The sequence below is a fragment of the Alternaria metachromatica genome, assembly GCF_023757995.1.
Source record: "Alternaria metachromatica strain BMP 0045 chromosome Unknown scaffold_3, whole genome shotgun sequence".
NCBI lineage: Eukaryota > Fungi > Ascomycota > Dothideomycetes > Pleosporales > Pleosporaceae > Alternaria > Alternaria metachromatica.
In genome coordinates this window covers 105,158-124,207 of record NW_026055494.1, presented here as the reverse complement: position 1 = coordinate 124,207, position 19,050 = coordinate 105,158, and the positions used below count along the sequence as shown (strand labels likewise).

General features: G+C 53.7%; 9 protein-coding genes across 9 annotated transcripts; 5 read left to right on the top strand and 4 right to left on the bottom strand.

Moving 5' to 3' along the window:
• Nucleotides 1-2,875: 2,875 nt before the first annotated feature.
• On the top strand, nucleotides 2,876-4,763 carry J4E83_001686 (uncharacterized protein; the record flags this gene model as incomplete). The annotated part of the gene is made up of 3 exons (XM_049328640.1): nucleotides 2,876-2,929; nucleotides 2,985-3,120; nucleotides 3,226-4,763. 3 exons carry the CDS (start codon nucleotides 2,876-2,878, stop codon nucleotides 4,761-4,763), a joined length of 1,728 nt encoding a protein of 575 aa, XP_049191612.1.
• A 512-nt stretch (nucleotides 4,764-5,275) lies between these two features.
• On the bottom strand, nucleotides 5,276-6,030 carry J4E83_001685 (uncharacterized protein; the record flags this gene model as incomplete). The annotated part of the gene is made up of 3 exons (XM_049328639.1): nucleotides 5,276-5,350; nucleotides 5,595-5,617; nucleotides 5,676-6,030. 3 exons carry the CDS (start codon nucleotides 6,028-6,030, stop codon nucleotides 5,276-5,278), a joined length of 453 nt encoding a protein of 150 aa, XP_049191611.1.
• Nucleotides 6,031-6,289: 259 nt separating this feature from the next.
• Nucleotides 6,290-7,043, bottom strand: J4E83_001684 (uncharacterized protein; the record flags this gene model as incomplete). Its single annotated transcript, XM_049328638.1, has 2 exons — nucleotides 6,290-6,790; nucleotides 6,840-7,043. The coding sequence occupies 2 exons, from the start codon at nucleotides 7,041-7,043 to the stop codon at nucleotides 6,290-6,292; spliced, it is 705 nt and encodes a 234-aa protein (XP_049191610.1).
• Nucleotides 7,044-8,570: 1,527 nt separating this feature from the next.
• On the top strand, nucleotides 8,571-9,266 carry J4E83_001683 (uncharacterized protein; the record flags this gene model as incomplete). Its single annotated transcript, XM_049328637.1, has 1 exon — nucleotides 8,571-9,266. One exon carries the CDS (start codon nucleotides 8,571-8,573, stop codon nucleotides 9,264-9,266), a length of 696 nt encoding a protein of 231 aa, XP_049191609.1.
• Nucleotides 9,267-10,176: 910 nt separating this feature from the next.
• J4E83_001682 (uncharacterized protein) lies at nucleotides 10,177-11,203 on the bottom strand (the record flags this gene model as incomplete). The annotated part of the gene is made up of 3 exons (XM_049328636.1): nucleotides 10,177-10,287; nucleotides 10,338-10,797; nucleotides 10,857-11,203. The coding sequence occupies 3 exons, from the start codon at nucleotides 11,201-11,203 to the stop codon at nucleotides 10,177-10,179; spliced, it is 918 nt and encodes a 305-aa protein (XP_049191608.1).
• Nucleotides 11,204-11,814: 611 nt separating this feature from the next.
• J4E83_001681 (uncharacterized protein) lies at nucleotides 11,815-12,385 on the top strand (the record flags this gene model as incomplete). Its single annotated transcript, XM_049328635.1, has 3 exons — nucleotides 11,815-11,919; nucleotides 11,975-12,250; nucleotides 12,305-12,385. 3 exons carry the CDS (start codon nucleotides 11,815-11,817, stop codon nucleotides 12,383-12,385), a joined length of 462 nt encoding a protein of 153 aa, XP_049191607.1.
• A 241-nt stretch (nucleotides 12,386-12,626) lies between these two features.
• On the bottom strand, nucleotides 12,627-14,878 carry J4E83_001680 (uncharacterized protein; the record flags this gene model as incomplete). Its single annotated transcript, XM_049328634.1, has 3 exons — nucleotides 12,627-14,661; nucleotides 14,734-14,803; nucleotides 14,854-14,878. The coding sequence occupies 3 exons, from the start codon at nucleotides 14,876-14,878 to the stop codon at nucleotides 12,627-12,629; spliced, it is 2,130 nt and encodes a 709-aa protein (XP_049191606.1).
• Nucleotides 14,879-15,710: 832 nt separating this feature from the next.
• On the top strand, nucleotides 15,711-16,673 carry J4E83_001679 (uncharacterized protein; the record flags this gene model as incomplete). The annotated part of the gene is made up of 1 exon (XM_049328633.1): nucleotides 15,711-16,673. One exon carries the CDS (start codon nucleotides 15,711-15,713, stop codon nucleotides 16,671-16,673), a length of 963 nt encoding a protein of 320 aa, XP_049191605.1.
• A 454-nt stretch (nucleotides 16,674-17,127) lies between these two features.
• On the top strand, nucleotides 17,128-18,888 carry J4E83_001678 (uncharacterized protein; the record flags this gene model as incomplete). The annotated part of the gene is made up of 1 exon (XM_049328632.1): nucleotides 17,128-18,888. The coding sequence occupies one exon, from the start codon at nucleotides 17,128-17,130 to the stop codon at nucleotides 18,886-18,888; it is 1,761 nt and encodes a 586-aa protein (XP_049191604.1).
• Nucleotides 18,889-19,050: the final 162 nt, after the last annotated feature.

Genomic DNA, 19,050 nt, shown 5'->3' with positions numbered 1-19,050 from the left:
ATCACGACATGACGCTGCCGCGGAAACGTCGTCCAGAGGCTCCTTGGGCTCCTTTGAGGAACCTGTGGGTCCCAGAGCCTAGCGGACAGTGCAATACGAGCTACGAATCGCGGAGCCGTTGGCACGAACGGGGGGTGAACGCTGGAGCAGTGAATCGAGGGCAGAAACGCGGCGCCTGCGCTTGCGTCGACGTGGGCGCTTCGAGGATGGCGGATGCGCTTGGCCGGCGTCGCAACAAAGATGGGCACTCCAGCGCCGGCAGATGCAGGTCCTGGCGGGAGATTGCAGCGTCAGAAGACACGGCGGCACGACAACAGCGGCGACGAGGGGCACGCAGCGACTGAGCGACCGAACGCGCCGCCGTCGCCAGCTGCCTGAGGGCTGGCCGTCGTGAGAGGCACGGGCCACAGGTGAAGCTTGCAAGGTGATTTGTTGGAGGCGCCCAGCACTCTGACGCTGTCAGCCGTTGCGCGCTCTCGACCCGCCTTCCACGCTGCAGTAACTTTCAATGCGCATGGTTCATTACGTAGCGTTCCGGAGAGACACCGTCGACCGTGTTTCATGTCACACGAGCACGTGGCGGTGCACTCGTGACAGCCACACCCAGAGAACGAACCACGGCTACCGCGTCGCAGTGAGTACCAGCCGAGGCCGGGGTTGCGGTGCGGTGCGTCAGGGCTGAAGCTATCGTCTACCGTTAGTCAGGAACTGAGCGGAACATGCCATCCATCGGCGCATCCGTACGACCATCCACGTAGCCATTCTAATACCCACGTAGCCACATTTCCTCGTATCAACAATTTCAGACTCCAGCTCCTTTCGCGATCTCCGCCAAACTTACCGTCGAGTTCACCGCTTCAACGGTGTAGACACATTTCTCTGGTTTCCATGTCTCCTTCTACTAATCCGTGGTGGGGCAGCGGCTACTTGCCTAGGTAAGTAGCAAGCAGGGCCAGCCTCCTCACGTAGGCCGTAAAGCGCGACATGTACACCCACCAGGAGCACCATCATCAAGAGCAGGAACTGTTCTCCTGAAAATCTCCAATTCTTGACGTGGGTCAAGATGGCAATTTGTCAGCGTCTCAACTCTGCCATAGGAGTGCCTCGAGCGGGGCATGTTCTCCATTCCCGGCCTCGTGAAGCTTGCCATTCCCTCGCAGGCACCTTCAAAAGCTGGGGGTCGGCGTCCGAGGAGCCCGCACACCATCGCAGCATTTCAAGCACTAGAGCCTCCCCGCGCATCCATGTCCTGGGCCTGGGAAGTGTAGGCACTTTCACAGCTCACTCGCTTGCCGAGATACCCGCAAGGCCAGTAGTAAACCTGCTGCTACATCGTCCTTCTCTCATGAACGAGTACCTAAGAAACGGGAAGAGACTTCTACTGCAGACGTGCGAGGGCCAACAGATTGCCCGAACGGGTTATGACGTGGAAGTATTGTACGGAAAAGAATGGCACACGGTGCAAGAGCTGTGCATAGCTGGGAATGCTGAGGTACTACAGCTACCAGGACCCTCAACTGACGAAATTATCAACGATCTTGTCGTATGCGTCAAGTCTACGCAGACTGTGGCAGCCCTCCAACCTCTTCTACCCCGAGTCTCGCGCACATCAAATATCACATTCCTGCAAAACGGGGCAGGCATGATAGAAGACGCAAATATGTTCTTGTGGCCCGATCCACACACGCGACCAAATTACATTACGGGTGTGATTTCCCATGGTATCACTCTGAACGGGCCCTTTGATGTCACCCACACAGGGCCTGCAGCAACATCGGTAGGCCCCGTCCCGCGAGAAGACGGCGATATATCACAGATACCCTCACCTCTCTTGGAAATCCTTCCTCGCGCACCTCGTCTGAACTGCCAGGCTTACCCATGGCCCACCATACTCCAGATACAACTAGAAAAGCTTGCCTGTAACGCTCTCAGCAACCCTATCTGCGCGCTCGAAGATGCCGTAACAGCATACATTCTAAGCATCCCAGAAACCAATACGATGCTCATGCAAGAGATCTCGTCTGTCATCCTCGCTTTACCGGAACTACAGGGCGTAGAGGGAGTAAAGGAAAGGTTTTCAGCGAAAGCCTTGCATACTACTGTTATGGATATAATCAACAAGAACAGAGCGACGACCGTTAGCATGGTATGGGATATGAGGCATAGGAGAGAGACGGAAATCAGATACATCAATGGCTACTGGGCAAGGCGAGGACGTGAAGTGGGTGTGAGAACGCCGCTGAACGACGAGTTGGTAGAGAGGGTGCAGGCGATGACGAAAGACAGACTGCGAGAGCCAAAGTTGTGATACGAACATTCGGTTGCATGCTTAGAAAAGCTTTGACATTGACCATTTTTCGCATTTGCTGCCACGCAGGTGATGATGCATAGTTACTAAGAACATGTTGGCAAAGTGGTTCCGCTACCATGGAATTCCCACGAAGCTAAGGATGCGCCCCACTTCCAGATGTCTCGACTTCTTCACCCATATCGATCGCGTGTTTGATGCGAGACAATTCCATTGAGGATTGGTCTTGTTGCGAAAAATGTCGTCGTCAAGGAGACTTGGAGCTGCGAGTGCACGCATCCGGTAGCAATACTATGCCGCAGACTTGGTAGCTCACGCCACCTGGGCTGACAAACGGCGTGGTATGCTGCGCGTCGCGTTACTATGGTGCAGCATCCCACATGCACCCGATGCACTCGCACGAGACAGGCCCAACAATGGCGCTGGCCGGTAAAGACCGGACATGACCTCATTGCTGTAAACTTCGCGGACCCTTAAAGGTAGCTGCGCCCAACAGCCTGCCATCACCACATCAAACAAACTACTTTCTTAGCATCCAAAGCTTCATCTCTCTGACAGCTTGGCAACATGGCGCAAGATCTACGATCGCAGGACATCAAAAACCCGATTGACGTCGCAGAGGTAAGTCATGGGCTGTACACGCGTGTGAAAGCGCGCTAGCTGACAAGAACCCCAGTACCTGTTCCGTCGACTTCAGCAAGTCGGCGTTGAGTCCGTCCATGGCGTTCCAGGAGACTACAACCTCGTCGCACTCGACTACATCCCCAAAGTCGGCCTGAAATGGGTCGGCAACTGCAATGAGCTGAATGCTGGTACGTGGAGCTTGTTCTTGCGTTCGGGCTCTCAGCGGCTCGCTTGCGGGAGCGACCGAAGTCGATCCGTCTGTCTCATGCGATAGGTGCTGACGATCATTACAGGTTACGCCGCAGACGGCTACGCAAGAGTCAAGGGCATTTCTGCATTGGTAACGACCTTCGGCGTGGGTGAATTGTCCGCTGTCAATGCCATCGCCGGAGCCTACTCGGAATACGTCCCAATCGTCCACATCGTCGGCTACCCATCGACTGTATCTCAGAGAAACGGAGCGCTGCTGCACCACACTCTTGGAAATGGCGACTTTACGGTCTTCTCGCGCATGTCCAAGGAGATCTCGTGTGCTGTCTCGATGCTCAACAGCCAGCACGAAGCGGCCATGCTGATCGACAACGCCATTCGGGAATGTTACCTGAAGTCGAGGCCCGTCTACATCTCCTTGCCTAGCGACATGGTAACGAAGAAGGTCGACGGCGATCGCCTCAACACTCCGCTTGATCTGGAATACCCGCAAAACGACCAAGAAGCCGAAGACTACGTCGTTGACGTGGTACTGAAGTATCTGCACGCGGCAAAGAACCCCGTCATTCTTGTGGATGCATGCGCTATCCGCCACCGAGCACTGAAGGAAACTCACGAGCTCATCAAGAAATCTGGAATACCCACATTCGTCGCCCCAATGGGAAAGGGTGCGGTAGACGAGACTCTGCCGAACTATGGTGGTGTTTACGCCGGAGACGGTTCAAACGCTGGTGTGCGTGAGCGCGTTGAGTCGTCCGACCTCGTGCTCAGCATTGGTGCTATCAAATCCGATTTCAACACTGCAGGCTTCACCATCCGCATGTCACAGCTCACGACTATCGACCTACACAGCTACGGATGCAAAGTACGATACTCGGAATACCCTGGTGTTAGAATGAACGGCGTGCTTTCCAAAGTCACAGCCAAGCTGGGAAAGCTGAACATCGAATCTGGACCCAACCCGAACAACAACATCCCAGACAAGGAGACTTCATCGACAGAACCAACCATCAAACACGCCTGGTTCTGGCCAAAGCTCGGTCAGTGGTTAAAGAAGGATGACGTCCTCATTACCGAGACCGGTACATCCAACTTTGGCATCTGGGAAACCCGCTTCCCGGCTGGCGTCAACGCCATCTCACAAGTTCTCTGGGGTTCCATCGGCTACGCAACCGGTTCCTGCCAAGGCGCTGCCCTCGCCGCGAAAGAGTCAAACATCAAGCGCACTATATTATTCACAGGTGACGGTTCCTTCCAACTTACCGCTCAAGAAGTCTCCACTATGATCCGCAACAAGCTGGCTCCCATCATCTTCGTCATCTGCAACAAGGGCTACACGATCGAACGACTCATCCACGGATGGGAAGATTCCTACAATGACGTCCAGGAATGGAAGTACAAGGACATTCCCCGCGTCTTCGGCGCTGAAGAAGGCAGTGTACTCACATACCGAGTGGAGACGAAGGAGGAGGTTGAAAAGCTGTTCCAAGATGAAGAGTTTAGCAGTGGCGAGACGCAGAAGATGCGGTTTGTGGAGTTGGTCATGCCGTGGGACGATGCCCCGGCGGCTCTGAAGGCAGTTGCTGCTGCGGCGGCTAAGACAAATGCTAGTGCGGAGTAGACAATGGATCCAAGGAACGACAGGTAATTGATCATGTATCAGCAAGGCGGAGACAATAGGCTATGGCATTACGTAGGGTTCTCTTCTCTTATACGAATTATGACAATATGACTTTCCTAATGTACAAAATTTCCATTGATACTTGCATGTCGTGTTCATAGTACCAAGTTATGTCTACTTCGTCTTATACCGTCTCGACGCAGGCCTCCAATACCCCTGGTGAGTGGAAAAGAACCGACTCTTCTTCTGAGCCTCCGTCGGCTCATATGTCTCCTTCTCGGGAGGATCTGGAAGCTCACCATCAACCCCATCTACCGCTGTATACGCCCAGGTCTCCTCTATATGCCCAGAGCATTTTCCACAGAACTTCATAAACACCCGATTCCAACACGAACACGAACAGCACCAATCACCGTCGTACTTGGCCCAGCACGGCCACGGTCCCTCTATACCCGGGCCGGGTTCTTTCACGTGGACCTTGTCCTCCCGGACACCATCACACGCAACGCCACCTACTCCTCCCACCTTGCCTCGGCAGGCGAACGTATACTTGCCGTTCCAAAAGCCGCAACGGCAGAGCCAGTCTTCTGCTCGAGGTATGTATGGGCCGGGAAGGCGGGCTGCTTTCTTGGCGGCGCGCTTTTCATCCCGTGCTGCATTAGCAGCGAGCTTTTTCTCCGCTACAGCGGCAGGACAGGGCTTCCTGGGGTGGTAGTCGCTACTCGCACACGATACGTGACACCCCGGATCGGGGTTCGGGTTGAGGTAGGCTGTGACGGGGCCAGGCAGGGTGGGTGCAGTCGGAGCTGCAGTTGGTACGACTCGGGGTACCTTACGGCTGGTGGCGGATTGGTCTATAGATATGTTAGTTCACCAAGTATATCAATAGGATCATTGATCAGAGAAACGTACCAAGCTGGGAGGTGTCTTCCTCCGCTTTCCTCTTCCGCTCACTCCTCGCCTTCTCCTCCTCTTCCTCTTTCTTCTTCCTCTCCTCTTCTTCTTGTTGTTGCTGCTGCTGCTTCTGCCAATTTTCAAATGTGGCATCCAGGCTCGCCGAACTCGCTTCGCTGCTCAAGTATGAGCGACAAAGGATGTCAAGGTAGCACGCCACTTCTGGATCAGCAGCGGCCTTTTTGCGCATCCCGCGCACCTCCTCACCAAGCTCTTTCATTTTGCCCGCAGGCAGGTTCTTCGCCTTTTCCAGCAGCGTGTTGAGGTAGTTGCCTTTTACGGCAGGCACCGGGGTTCCATTTGCGGACGGCATTGTGATGTATGTATGAGAGAAGAAGAATTAAACGCGTGTGATGAGAGGAGAGACTGGAGCAAAGTATGGAGGATGCGACGCTGAAGATCTTTTGAGGTGAGCGTTTGTTGTGTGTTGACACTATTCCACTGTCACTCGCGGTGAGGAGCGCCTCCTCACCGCAACGCGTCACCGTGCAATTTCACTTTCACCTCTAGAAAGACGCGAGCAAGTCCAGGGCTCTGACCTTAGGTTCATGCAATATAATACACAACCACTGCTACGTCAATACGCCGTACTTATCCTGGAGTCTCCGCATCACCATCCAGTGAACTAGATCCCGCGCCGCAGTTGCATCTTCCAAGCTATCATGACCTTTATTGCCTTTGGTCTGAATGTCCGTGTCCAGGTATTTCTTTAGCAGTGTCTTCAACGCCAGATCACCCGTGCCCTTTTTCTTCTTCTTCTTGGGCTCACCCTCAATGGGGTTGGTCGAGTCGCCCAGTGTCTGCGCATCGGTCGCTGGGGTGAGCATGCTACTCGTCGCTAGTCCTGTGACCTCCAGAAGACACTCCTCCACCCTTCTTGCTGCCTCTTCACTAAGCTCTTTTTCTCTGGCTTCGATTGCCTTCTTCTCCTGAATGATCTTGTGCTCTACGACGTAGGAGTCTACGACCTTTGTGTGTATCCACTTCAGCGCCTTGAGGTCATTGTGAACGCTGTGTCCAACAAGAATAGTGTCTGGACCGACAAACTTCCACAACAGTTTTCTCGCCCCAGTCTAAAATTGGTGTACAAAGTCAGTACATGTCTTCCCTCAGCTTGTTCACGTAGTGACTTGCCTTTCCCTTCAGCGTGGTCTTCTCTCTTACGGCTTCGTTCATTTGATCCCACGTAACGCCCGACCACTTTGTGTTGAGATGTTGCATTGGTTGATCAGGCTTGACAAGGTTGTTAATGAGCACTTCTCCGGTTAAGTAATCGATGGCGCTCAGGCGAATGAGCTCAGAGTCTCCACTCCTGGCTGTTCCCATCTTCAGAATAGGAGTGAGAAGTCAGCATGTCTCGCACACATTCTGTAGAGCTAGAACATACCTCGCAATCGATTGCTACGGCAAATTTGGCGTTCATCCTGCGGTCCGCATCCCAATGACGAAAAGGTGGAGTCGGTTGGAATTGATGTAGGCGTTCGAGCTCACCTGGTCGATATTCGCGTATCCTGTGCTTGTCGGAAGTCCTACATGGCTGGGCCTCCGAGACGTGTTTTCCGCAACACAACCAGCACTAACAAGATTAGTTGGGTTAGACAACGTCGAGTCAGCCTGCGCTCACCTTTGTCGCGCGGTCGACTGGCGCTGAGTGGTGGAGACACTCTACTGTGCAATACTGAATTCCAGAGCTACCGTTCTCGTATGGTACGATCATACTTGGCAATGTCTTGTAGGGTGTGTCAGGTGGATGTGAGAGAAGCTGTTGGCTACGGCGCGTTATGGCCTGTTGCAGACCCTTGCTGAGCTGTTGGATAGCTGTCGGAACTTTAGCAATACTCTTAAAATCAATGTGCACAGTCCAGGCACTGAGCTTGTACCAACTTTGATTGCATTTACTGCATCTTCGTTTCAGATGAATCTCCTCGTCTGTCAACTGAGCAAAGTTGTAGCCATGTTTTCGCAGAGCATGTGTGGGTTCTAGCAGGCTTAGAAACTCTCGAATGTAGTAATCCCCGGGCGGTAGTTCGAGTATTGAAGGTGCTTGGCCCTCGCATGCTTCGGGTGGAGGGGGATATGGGACGACATCGCTGGGTTGGGTTGGTTCCCTTGCTCCAGTGTTCATGATCGAAGAAAAGTCTAGAAATCGGCTTCTTGTGAAAGTGTCTGACTCAGGTTGATGTGAAAGATGCTGAGACGGGAGTAGTCCAGGTTTCGATACTAGGACGCGTTGTTTGTCTGCTCAGATGAACCTAACGCTTTCCTCTAAGGCTACAGTCCAAGTGACATGCAGGGTAACTACCGGTGTTTGAAATGTATTGCCGGAGAGTCCTGCGAGGAGTGGCAGACAAAAATGGTGACAACGGTGGTGATACCGAAGAGTCTACGTGATGGAAAAGTGGGGGAAGCGGAACCGGGATGGCGCGTCGACAAGGGTAAGTGCGCTAGCATCGTGTCGCGTCTTCCAACAACGCCGCCAGCTGAGGTGCATTCACCAACAAGGTCATAACTACATGCTCTTCGTGCTCCATCCTACAGATCCTTGGGGAATGAGTGGATACAGGCGCTAACGTTATGTAAGATGTTGGAAACTGCGCCGTGTTTTATCCCGACACAGCAGGTAGGGGCTCCGCCACCTGGGCAGCCAGCTGGATCCAGCTACTCATTGTAGTCTCCAACCCGCGCTGATATGCATGACGTCATGTGCCGCCGGTAGATGGTAAATCAGCCTAATTCAGTTGATGTTCTATCAACTACCGTCGCAGCCTCGGTAGCGCTATACAACAGTATAACTTCCCAAGTCATGCAGAAGCGTCGAAGCCTCATAGACAACCGCCCAGACAGTGCGCAAACATGATCAAACCCACTGCATTCAACGTCCTCGTTTTCAGCAAGACCACGGGCTACCGCCATGACTCTATCCCAGCTGGTATCCGCATGTTCCACAAGTTAGCCAGCGATACGAACCTCTTCAAAGTCACAGCCACTGAAGACGCCTCCGTGTTTAACTCGTCTTCTCTCACGCAATATGAAGTCATCGTCCTCCTGCAAAACATCGGCAACGACATCTTCATCTCATCCGAACTAGACGCTTTGAGGACCTGGGTGAAGGATGGCGGCGGTATCGTAGCTATCCACGGCGCAGCTGCAGCTATGCAAGGCAACGAGTACTACACGAACTTGGTCGGCGCAAGTTTCGACATGCATCCCGATCCTGAGCCCGGTACCATTGTCCCTGAAGAGTCTGGCCTGGAACACGCGATCATGAACTGCTGTGGTGGACGTGAGGGCTGGAAGGACGAATGGTATAACTTCCACACTCATCCAAGAGAAAACAAGAACCTCCAGATCTTGCTCAAAGGTGATCCGAAGACGTTCCCAGGAGGTAAACACGGAGATGATCATCCGTTGGTATGGTGTCAAGAGTTCGAGGGTGGAAGGATATTCTTTACGTCTTTGGGTCATTTTGATGAAGCGTACGAGGATCCATGGTTTGTTGGACAGGTCGAGAGAGGGTTGCTGTGGGTATCAAGGAGAACGGAGGTTTGAAGTAAGGGCTCTGGAATTGCTCGTGTCTTTCTCAAGGTGAAAGGGAAATTGTAAGTCTAGGTAGAGTGTGGTGAGGGGCTCCTGGCGTCACTCTAGTCTGTTAGAGCGAGGGTTAATGTGGTAGGCTAGAGGATGTTAATTCTTTTTTAATGCTTTTATATTAAACTACTAGAATAATGTATATGTAGAACGCACCTCTACTTGTCACTAATGTACTACATCTAGTCTAATGTATACCTCAAAGTCGTCTGAGACCGTTGCCATTCCTGTTCCTACTCCATCGCTTTGAGTCTGGTGGCGGAGTCAAAGCGCATAAACATCGTGGACCCAATATCGAGATGCGCGCCATTGTATCTAGGTAGATGCAATCAAGTAGAGTCGTACGCCTAATCTAAGATTTGTTTACTCCGCACTCACTTCCCACCGCCGGGTTCACCTTCACTTGTTCATCCCATACAAACGGATGGACATCGCCTCGCATTCACTATTTGATCACCGCTGCAGCATCGTTATACCTAAGGTATTGTTTTGATTTAAATCAAGTATATGTGATATTTAATTCTCAAATTCTCCATCAAGCAGTCTGCTATGGTTGTCCACAGCGTAACCATCCTACTCGCTGTGGGCGAGGATAAAGGCCATTGCCCCGAGTTCGAATCTCGGTAGCAGACATCTGCAGGGAGCCCTTGTGGCCGTTGACGACCCTGTGGAGCTTGATCGTAGGAGCCTTAGAGAGCCAGTTGACGACCTACATCTTTTTTTGCCTTAGCAACGAACATCACCTTTTTGCATCCATCTTTTCACTTTTCCACCAACACACTTAAGCAACTTGCGTTCTTGCTAGGCAGCCCAACACGAAAGAACTTTTGCATCCCTCTTTTGACTTTCACACAACAAAAGCAATATACAATTACAACTCAGTCTTCTCAGCATCAACATTCAAGTCCCAATCAATGCCACCATCTTTGCCATAACGCTGCTCCAGCCATTCGTTGCACTTTCTAAAGTGGCCGTTGTCAAACTACACATCGTTAGCGCTTGAATCATGATATGTCGGACGGCGCTACTTACGAAGCCTCGCGCCGCACTCAGCGGGCTAGGATGTACGCTCTTCAGCACAAGATGCTTGTCAACCGGAATGCCCTTAGTCCTCTGCTGCGCCGGACTGCCCCAGGCCAGAAAGACGACACCATTTGTCCGCACCTTGGCCACAGTATCAATGACCTTCTGCATAAGCAGCTCCCAGCCCTTGCCCGAGTGTGAGTTTGCTTCACTGCGACGGACGGTTAAGCAGGTGTTGATGAGCAGGACACCACGATCCGCCCATGGCGTCAGAAGACCACCCTTGTTCGGGGGTCGCTTGTAGTCTGGGTACTCCTTCTCGAGGGCCTTGTAGATATTCATGAGCGAAGGGGGCGCAGGGTTCGGTGGACGAATGGAGAAGCAGAGACCGTGGGCTTGGTTGGGGCCGTGGTATGGATCTTGGCCTGTGATGACGACCTTGACGGTGTTGAGGGGTGTGTGTCGCGACCTGACCAGTATTAGTCTTCGTTACTCAAGCTGGCACCCGGAAGATATGGGAGATCGCACCAGGAGTACACGTCCTTCATCGGCGGGTATACAGTCTTCCCACTGTCCAGCTCCTTCTTCAGGAACCTCTTCAATTCGAGGAATTGGGGTGTCAGCAGCACATCCTTGACATGCGGCAGCCAGCTCTCGTGTAGCGTGTCGAGCTCAAGTTGTAGCAGCTCTTTCTGCTCGTCTGTGAGTTTGGCGACCCATGCATCTCTATCAAACTTTGCGGCTGCAGCAGATTGTTTGGGTGGTGCATTGGGGTTGGGTTTCGGGGCGCCAAAGAAGGCGGTAATGCTACCGTTCTGCTTGGGCTTCTTGGACGCGTCTGTGGCCGCTGCCGCTGCTTTGCGCTTTAGGCTCATGGTGGCACTGTCAATCGATGTAGAATATGGGGTCAGTGGAGAAGCGTGGAGCAACGAAGATAATAGTAAGGAAACTATGACGAGTCGTAAGAGTATCGCGACGATTGCAAGCATCTCCCAGCCCCAGAGATTCGCGTCGGGGACGTGACGTCGGACACGACCTGTCATTTCCGCCCGAGCACGTTGATTGGCCGCCGCGTGGCACAGCAACACGTGAGTACGCGCGACGCGTCCGAATCACGTGACATGACATCACAGCCTGCCCTGACACAGTCCGCAACATGGCACAAGGATGCAAGCAGGCTGCAGTGGCTTCCCCATCAAGATGACCGTTTTTCCGGCAAATCAGACGTGAGCGGACGTTTGATCGACACTAACATGCCTCGAGGTGGAGACTGAAGCCTGATGCAGGCTCACCTGCAGGCGTGCTGCCCGCATTTGTGACGTGTTGCCTAGGGGAAGCAAACAGGAGCGCGTACAGGTGAGGGGATATAAACAGACCTACTTCGTCTTTGCTTCTTTTCTCATCCTACAACCAATCTGACCCAATCTGACCCATCTTCTCAAACTACAACACTCAATCAGACTTCTATCAAACACAATCATCAATCATGGCTTCTTCCGACCCTTCCAACTTCGCCAACCTCCCCAAGGACAAGCTCAGTGAGATTGCCGCCAAGGGTGGTCATGCCTCTCACGGCTCTGGCAACAGCGAAGTAAGTTGTGCCGGATACCCTCACCCTAATGTGCAGTGACTGACCTTTTGTGAAGTCCACATCCACCGGCAGCAGCGGCAATGCTGACCGTAACCCTGACGGTACCTTCACCAAGGGCTCAGACCTCGCAAAGGAGCTAGGCGCTCAAGGTGGTCATGCTTCCCACGGTGCTACAGACTCTACGTCCAACAGCAGCGAGCCAGGCCGTAACCCAGATGGCACCTTCACCAAGGGCTCAGAGGTCGCCAGCAAGCTTGGTGCTGAGGGCGGCCACGCATCTCACGGTTCTTCCAACGACTCGAGTGCTCAAACTTCCAGCAACGAGAGCGGCGTAAGTTGTCCTGATGTACGGTCGATGAGTTCGTGGCTAACATATTCCACGCAGCGCAACCCTGACGGCACTTTCAAAAAAGGCAGTGAACTCGCTTCCGAGCTAGGCACACAGGGCGGACATGCCTCCCACTAGAAGCAACACGTAGATGTGCCTACCGATCCTTCAGTCCGACCTTCATGATATGTCCATGAATGACGGCCCAGCGTGGAGGAAGATACCTGGACATTAGGGTACTATCATGCAGGGTCATAGCCTAATCACGAGATCATGAATGAATGCAGAGAACAATACATGACTCAGTTGTTCCTCTCCTAACGTACTACATGTTGTGATGCTTAGGCCTCGAGAGACTCACATGCATCTACAGTGTTTTCTAACCGCTATAGCCCAAGGCGTCTAGTTCCTTCTTGATCTGCTTCTCGGTGCTGATCTTCTTGACCTGGGTGTCCTCTAGTTTCTCTCCGCCGGCTTGACGCATCTTCAGCTCATCGATGGCGCGCATCTTCTTCAGCAAACCCCTGATCTTCTTGTCCTGAGGGTTGCCGCCGTCACCAGGGCTGGTGACGGTGAGGTCAGGGGGAGGACCCTGGCTCTCGGTCTGGATCGGGGGAGGGGCCTGAGCCTGAGCTGGAGCTTGCTGACGCTGCTGCGCAGGGTTCTGGCGCTGGTTACCGTCCGGGCGGGCTTGACGGTTTGGGCTGTTGCCAAAGTTGCGGTGCTGGCTGGCGCTTCGTCCTTGCTGCTCATATCCACTCTTGCTGCGGCTGCGCTGGCGACGTTCTGGGCTACGTCCAGCTCCGTTGGGTGCATTGGCACCGTCAGCGCCGAGTCCAGCAGCCTTGTCGGCGGCCTCGCGAGCCTTCTTGGCCTCTCGCTTCTTCTTGTTCTTCAAAGCCGCCTTCGAGAGCTCTCCATCGCCATCTTGAGCGCCGGTAAGACTAACACCGCCGCCGGGAGCAGCGCCCGGTGGAAGGGTCTCAGCAGCTTCCGCTCCTGGTACCTCACGGCGACGCGGCTTGCCAAATCCATTGGCGAAGCCAACGTTCGTGGAAGAGATACCGGTGTTGGCATAAGCCGCGCCTCCTTCATCTTCACGCTTAAAGTGTAGGGGTGTAGCGGTTCCGCGCGCTCCGGGGGGACGGTAGGCACCCGCAGGCTTGGACGGTGTCTTCTGGGTGCTGAGATAGGCGAGCGCAGACGGATGCGGTGCCGGTACGTTGGTCAAGGGGTCGGTCAGAGGGTACATCGAGGTTGGCTGAGGGCGCCAAACGACGTGGTAGAGTTCGGCCATGTCCTCGTTGTACATGAGGCCCCCGCTGACGTGGTAGATGCGAACACCGTTGTCGACACGAAGACGCGGGCTAGTAGTAGCCGTAAGAATATGCTGCCCATCCGGACTCCACGCGCAATAGGTCGAGTTGGAGGTCTTGACGTGGCAGACCTTAGCGAAGTTCTTCTCGAGGTCGTAGATATCCATATCTCCAGCTAGATTACCAAAACCGGCGACGATGACGAAGCGACCGTGTGGACTGAAAAGGATAGTGTTGCGTGGGCCTAGATCGAAACTGTGTTGTGCGACCGCGCGCTGGTTGAAGATGGTAGTCTTTGCGGGCATGTAGCCGTAGGTGACACCGAACTCCTTCGAGTTTGGCGACCAGGAAACGTCGTGAATAGGACCCTCCTTGTCTAGCTGGATGCGCGAATCGAAGGTGCCGTTGGCGCTGAGAATGTACATGTTGGTCTCGCCGTAGTAGCTCTTGTTCGTCTTGTCGACCTCAGTCTGGGCTAGGACAATCAAGCTGGTACCGAGATCGTTCCACTTCAGCTGGACCTTGTCGCCCTTGAAGAAAGTCTTCTGGGATACCGGCTGGCTGAATTGAGGGACCTGGAAGACCTTGACAGCAGCGGGCATACCCTTGCGCTCCGGAACAAAAACGGCAACTGAATGGTTCTTGCCTGGGGCGAGCGCCATGTCGGTCACTCCCTCCACGCGGAGCTTGTTCCAAGGGTTGCGCAAGTCGCTCGACTGGAAGAACTGCACCTCGTTTGTTACAACGCGCGCACAGTACTTCTCGTCGGACGTGTACTGCAAGTTCCAGCCACTCTGGTTCTTCTGAACGTATTCGCCGATGACTGCCCGTGATCCGTCATCTTCAGCTTCGTCGGAGAGCGTCTTCCAGACCCGGAGGTTCTTCGCCGCGTTGCCGTCTTCGTCCTTGGATGGGCGCTGCCATGTGATGAGGTATGTGCCGAGCGGGGAAAAGCCGAGCTCGTAGACGTTCGGTGTGGGGAGTGTGGTAATGACGTTGCCGACTGAGGCGTCAATCACCGAAACCTGTTCAGGTGTTGCCCATGCGAAGTACTTGCTATCGGGCGAGTAGCAGCAGCAGCGAAGGTTGCCTTCGGGTCTGTTGTGCAAGTCAGCGTCAGAACTGGACGCGGATGTGCGCGAGAAGTTGTTGTATAGTCCAAACACTTACCGTACGAATCCTGGAAGAGCCTCATACACTGGAGCAGCGTTGAAGATCCCGATGCCCTTGGCGGAGCGGTCTGCGAATGTTGTTAGCGTGTCTCACCCCGATTGTGCGGAGGGTGCGTACAAGCCAACTGTGTGGGAACAGCCATGATAACTAGTAAAAGTCACAGGAAGTTGTACAAGTGGGCGTGGGGCAAGGTGCTGGTGGTCGCGAAGTCTGGCTCACTGCTGAGCTCTGTTTTGTGGGTTGGCGATGAGTAAGGCTAAGACAGGAACACGTCGGGGGTGTGGGTATGGATTCGAGTGTGACGTAGTTCCGGGACTTTATAGGCCAAGGGCAGACTTTGGGCGCACGCAGCGGCAACGGGTGGATCGTGGAGGGAAGGAGGAACACGCGTCAGGGAATTGAAGGGTGACCGTGTGACAGCGTAGTGAAGGCGATGGCGGCCGTCGAGAAAGAAATCCGTGGGCACACGCGCTAGTGCTCGGGGAAAATGCGGGCCGCTGGCGTTGGGACTGTGACATCAGCCTCGCCAGCACATGCTGGAGACGGAAGAGTGAATGGGAGCGGCTGTGCACGCATTGGCGCTCGAAACTCCTCTTCTGAATACATTTTCTGACTGCATCGACGTCACCGAGTCTAGACCGATCTTGTGCCGCCTGCACAGAAGGATTCGAGATTCAATGATCTGCGGGCCAGCTTTCCCTAGCAAGAGCCGCGAATCGAGCATGCTTCGTCGGCTTCGTCTCGAGTGTCAGCGATTGATGCATCATTTCGTACTCCCTCCATCTGTTTAGATACGTAGGAGGTCGCGCACTTTGCAAAGGTATTGCGTAGAGTCAATCGTTCGCGACATACCAACGGCGAACTCCATGTCTATCGTTATCGCCTCGGTAGCGCCATAAGCTCCCGAGCTTCCCCCAACTCCACAGACCCATCGTAGCTTCCGTCCACGTCCCTTTGGACGCCGTGCCGCGAAGATGCCGACCTCGATGCCCGCCCCTTCGATTCGCATCCCGATGGAGCTTCTGACTCCAACTGCTTTCGCGCAGTTCGGTGCTGTCATCGAGAACCCGACCACATCACCGTCCGCGAAGCTGCCCATCCCGCAACGCGTACCACCGCCGGACGCCGTCGCCGCCAATCAGGGCTCGGCCACCAAATACCTCGATGTCACGCACATGTCGAACTTGTACAGCCTTGCGCCGAGCAAGAAACCTGCCAAGGCAGTAATGAACATGTTTGTTTGCTCGCCGCGCAACCTCCGGCCACACGAGCCGAGCATGAGCATGCCCAGCTCGTGGGGAGACCTGGACCTAGATGAGGACGAGGAAGGATGCGGGGACTTCCAGAGGCAGCTATTGGACGTTGGCATCCTCGAAAGACATCCGTTCACCACGCAGACCTTCATACCCATGGGCCTGTCGCAGCAGGAAAGGCACACACAGTATCTTGTCATAGTGGCTCCAACACTGCCGGCAAGCGCATCGAGAAGGCACACAGGCAGAGCGCCGCCATATCCTACACCCCACATCGAACGGAAAAGGAGTGTCATGGACATCTTCGCGCGCGCGAGGCCGAGCCCGTACTCGAACGAGACTGTGCCTACCCAGAGCCAGTTCTCACGGCTGCACCCGTCAGCGCGACCCAAGGGACCTGGCCTGCCAGACCTCAAGAACCTTCGCGCCTTCGTTGCAAACGGCAGTCAAGCAGTGACATACGGGGCTGGGACATGGCATGCGCCGATGATCGTGATCGGAGATCGGCCGATCGACTTTGTGGTCGTACAGTTTGCGAATGAAGTAGGCAACGAAGACTGTCAGGAAATCGTGCTGAAGCCAGACCAAACCGCTTCCGAGGGGGTTGTGGTAATGGTGGATACCGATTCGGCTGGAGCTGTGCAAGTCAAGGCTGGGGTTGGCTCTGTAAAGGCTAAACTATGATGCTCCTGCCGAATTTCCTCCCTCCTGATGGGCGTACCTGCTCTGATTTCGACCCGATACTATGTTATAATGCAAGCGTTGATGAGAATGCAGAGGTTTCAGAGAAGACCAAGACTGTAGCATGAACACGTCTCTAACACATGAATGACCAAGCTTAGGGTTTACAACAAATTCTTAATTCCGACAAGCTTTCGAGTTATCGCGATCGTACTGTTGATAGCTGCTACTGCAGGGATGACATGGGTGATACAGATCTCGCTTGTTTTACCGCATCGAAATCATAGGGCCTCCCGTTGCTCCATCTCACGCTGTCGGAACCAATAGAACGGATGGTGTCCACTGTACCTGCCGCAGTTCTTCTACTCTCGACACGTATAGCCCCGTCCATACAGCTGCACATAACCCTGCGCAAGTTCCTCCAACCCCCGAGTGGTTTCCCACGTCCGTCTGAACAATGGAAGAAGCAGATCTCGTAATCGTAGGTGCAGGCATCTACGGCCTCACAACTGCTCACACATACCACCGCCTGCATCCTTTAGCCAAAATACTCATTCTCGACTCTGCGCCATCCATTGGCGGACCATGGGCACCGAATCGTGTATTTCCCGGTCTCCGGACCAACAATCTGTGGGGCATGTACGAACACCCTGACTTCCCCATGGATGAAGAAAAGTTCATGGTGAAAAAGGGAGAACACATTCCTGCCGCGAAAATGTTCGACTACCTTTGTGCTTTCATGAAATGGGCCAATGTAGAGCGATTCGTTAGAGGGCGAACAACTGTTGAGGTCATCGAGAGGGATGAAGATGCAGATGGATGGGTTTTGCATTGCGCGGCATCTCCGTTGAATAGGAAGGGTACCCCGATCAAAGCGAAGAAACTCGTCATTGCAGTTGGTACGACGAACAAGCCACTATTACCGGATTATCAAACGTCGACAAACTTCAGATCATTGGTCATCCATGCTGCAGACTTCCCGGAACATCACCAAGTCATTGCGAAACCAAGCAAGCATACTGTCGTTGTGGGATCTGGAAAGTCGGCGTGGGATGTAGCGTACGCATGTGCTAGTCAGCCGTCTGCTACAGCGACTTTACTCATTCGTCCTGACGGCAACGGACCTGTGTGGATGACGCCTAGTCACGTCACACCATTGGGATTGTGGCTGGAGAAACTGGTACATACACGTTTCTTTGGCTTCATGTCTCCTTGTCCTTGGGCACCCACGACAGGCATTGAAGGCTGGCTGCGCTCCTTTTTCCATCGCACGTGGCTCGGCAGGAAAATTGTGGGTGCTTTCTGGAACATACTTGGAGAAGATGCGATCGCGCTAAATGGATTGGACAAACACCCTGAGACGAAGAAGCTGCGGCCTTGGAGAGGTGCTTTCGAAGTCGGCAATGCGCTATCGATTCACAATTATCCGGATAGCTTTTTCGAGTTGGTCAAAGACGGAAAAGTCAAAGTGATCGTTGACGACATTGAAAGCCTGTACGGAGAGCGACAGGTTGTACTTAAGTCAGGGAAGGTCTTAGACGCCGATGCAGTCGTTTGTGCAACAGGCTGGCAAAAGGGGTACACCTTCCGCTTCGAACCCCAAGACCTGGAGAAGCAATTGGGCTTACCCAGTACACTTGCACTCACGCCGGAAGAGACAGCGCTTATACGAAAGTCAGAGGAACATCTGTACACTGAGTACCCTTATCTTAAAGAGAGGGATACGAGCCGTATACATCATCCCGATCCCTCCCTTCGTTACGCTGAACAGCCTTCTTCAAACGCCCAACCGTACCGCTTATACCGCTTCATGGTCCCGCCAAAAGCCATGGAAGAGCGCAACATCGCCTTCGCTGGTGCAGCCCATTGTCTTTTTACCTTCCCGTGCGCATACATCCAAAGTCTCTGGATCATTGCCTATTTCGACGGTACCCTGTCTCCGCCCTCTTCATCAATCAAGGCACTTGAGGAGACATATCGGAACACGCAGTACTGTGTTCTCCGCGGCGCAATGAGTTATGGGCATACGCTACCCGATCTTGTCTTTGATACAATGCCTTACCTTGACACGCTGGTAAGAGATCTGGGCATGCAGGAGCGGAGGAAGGGTGGAGGTGTGAGGGAGTGCGTGAGTAGCTATGGCCCGGAGGACTATCGCGGGCTGCTGGAAGATGCCGAAGTAAGGATGAAGACTAAGAAGGGCTCTCTGAAACAGTAGGTCTTATCGATGCACGGGTTAAAGGTTAGAAGACAGCAATGAGTGGCTGGGATGAGTTGGGGTAAACAAAGAACGGTTTGATGTGTACATTAGTCGGACATGCAATTAGCGTATAGATTCAATGCGAAGCCAAGAGGTCTTGAGAGATCCTACAGCTGTGCT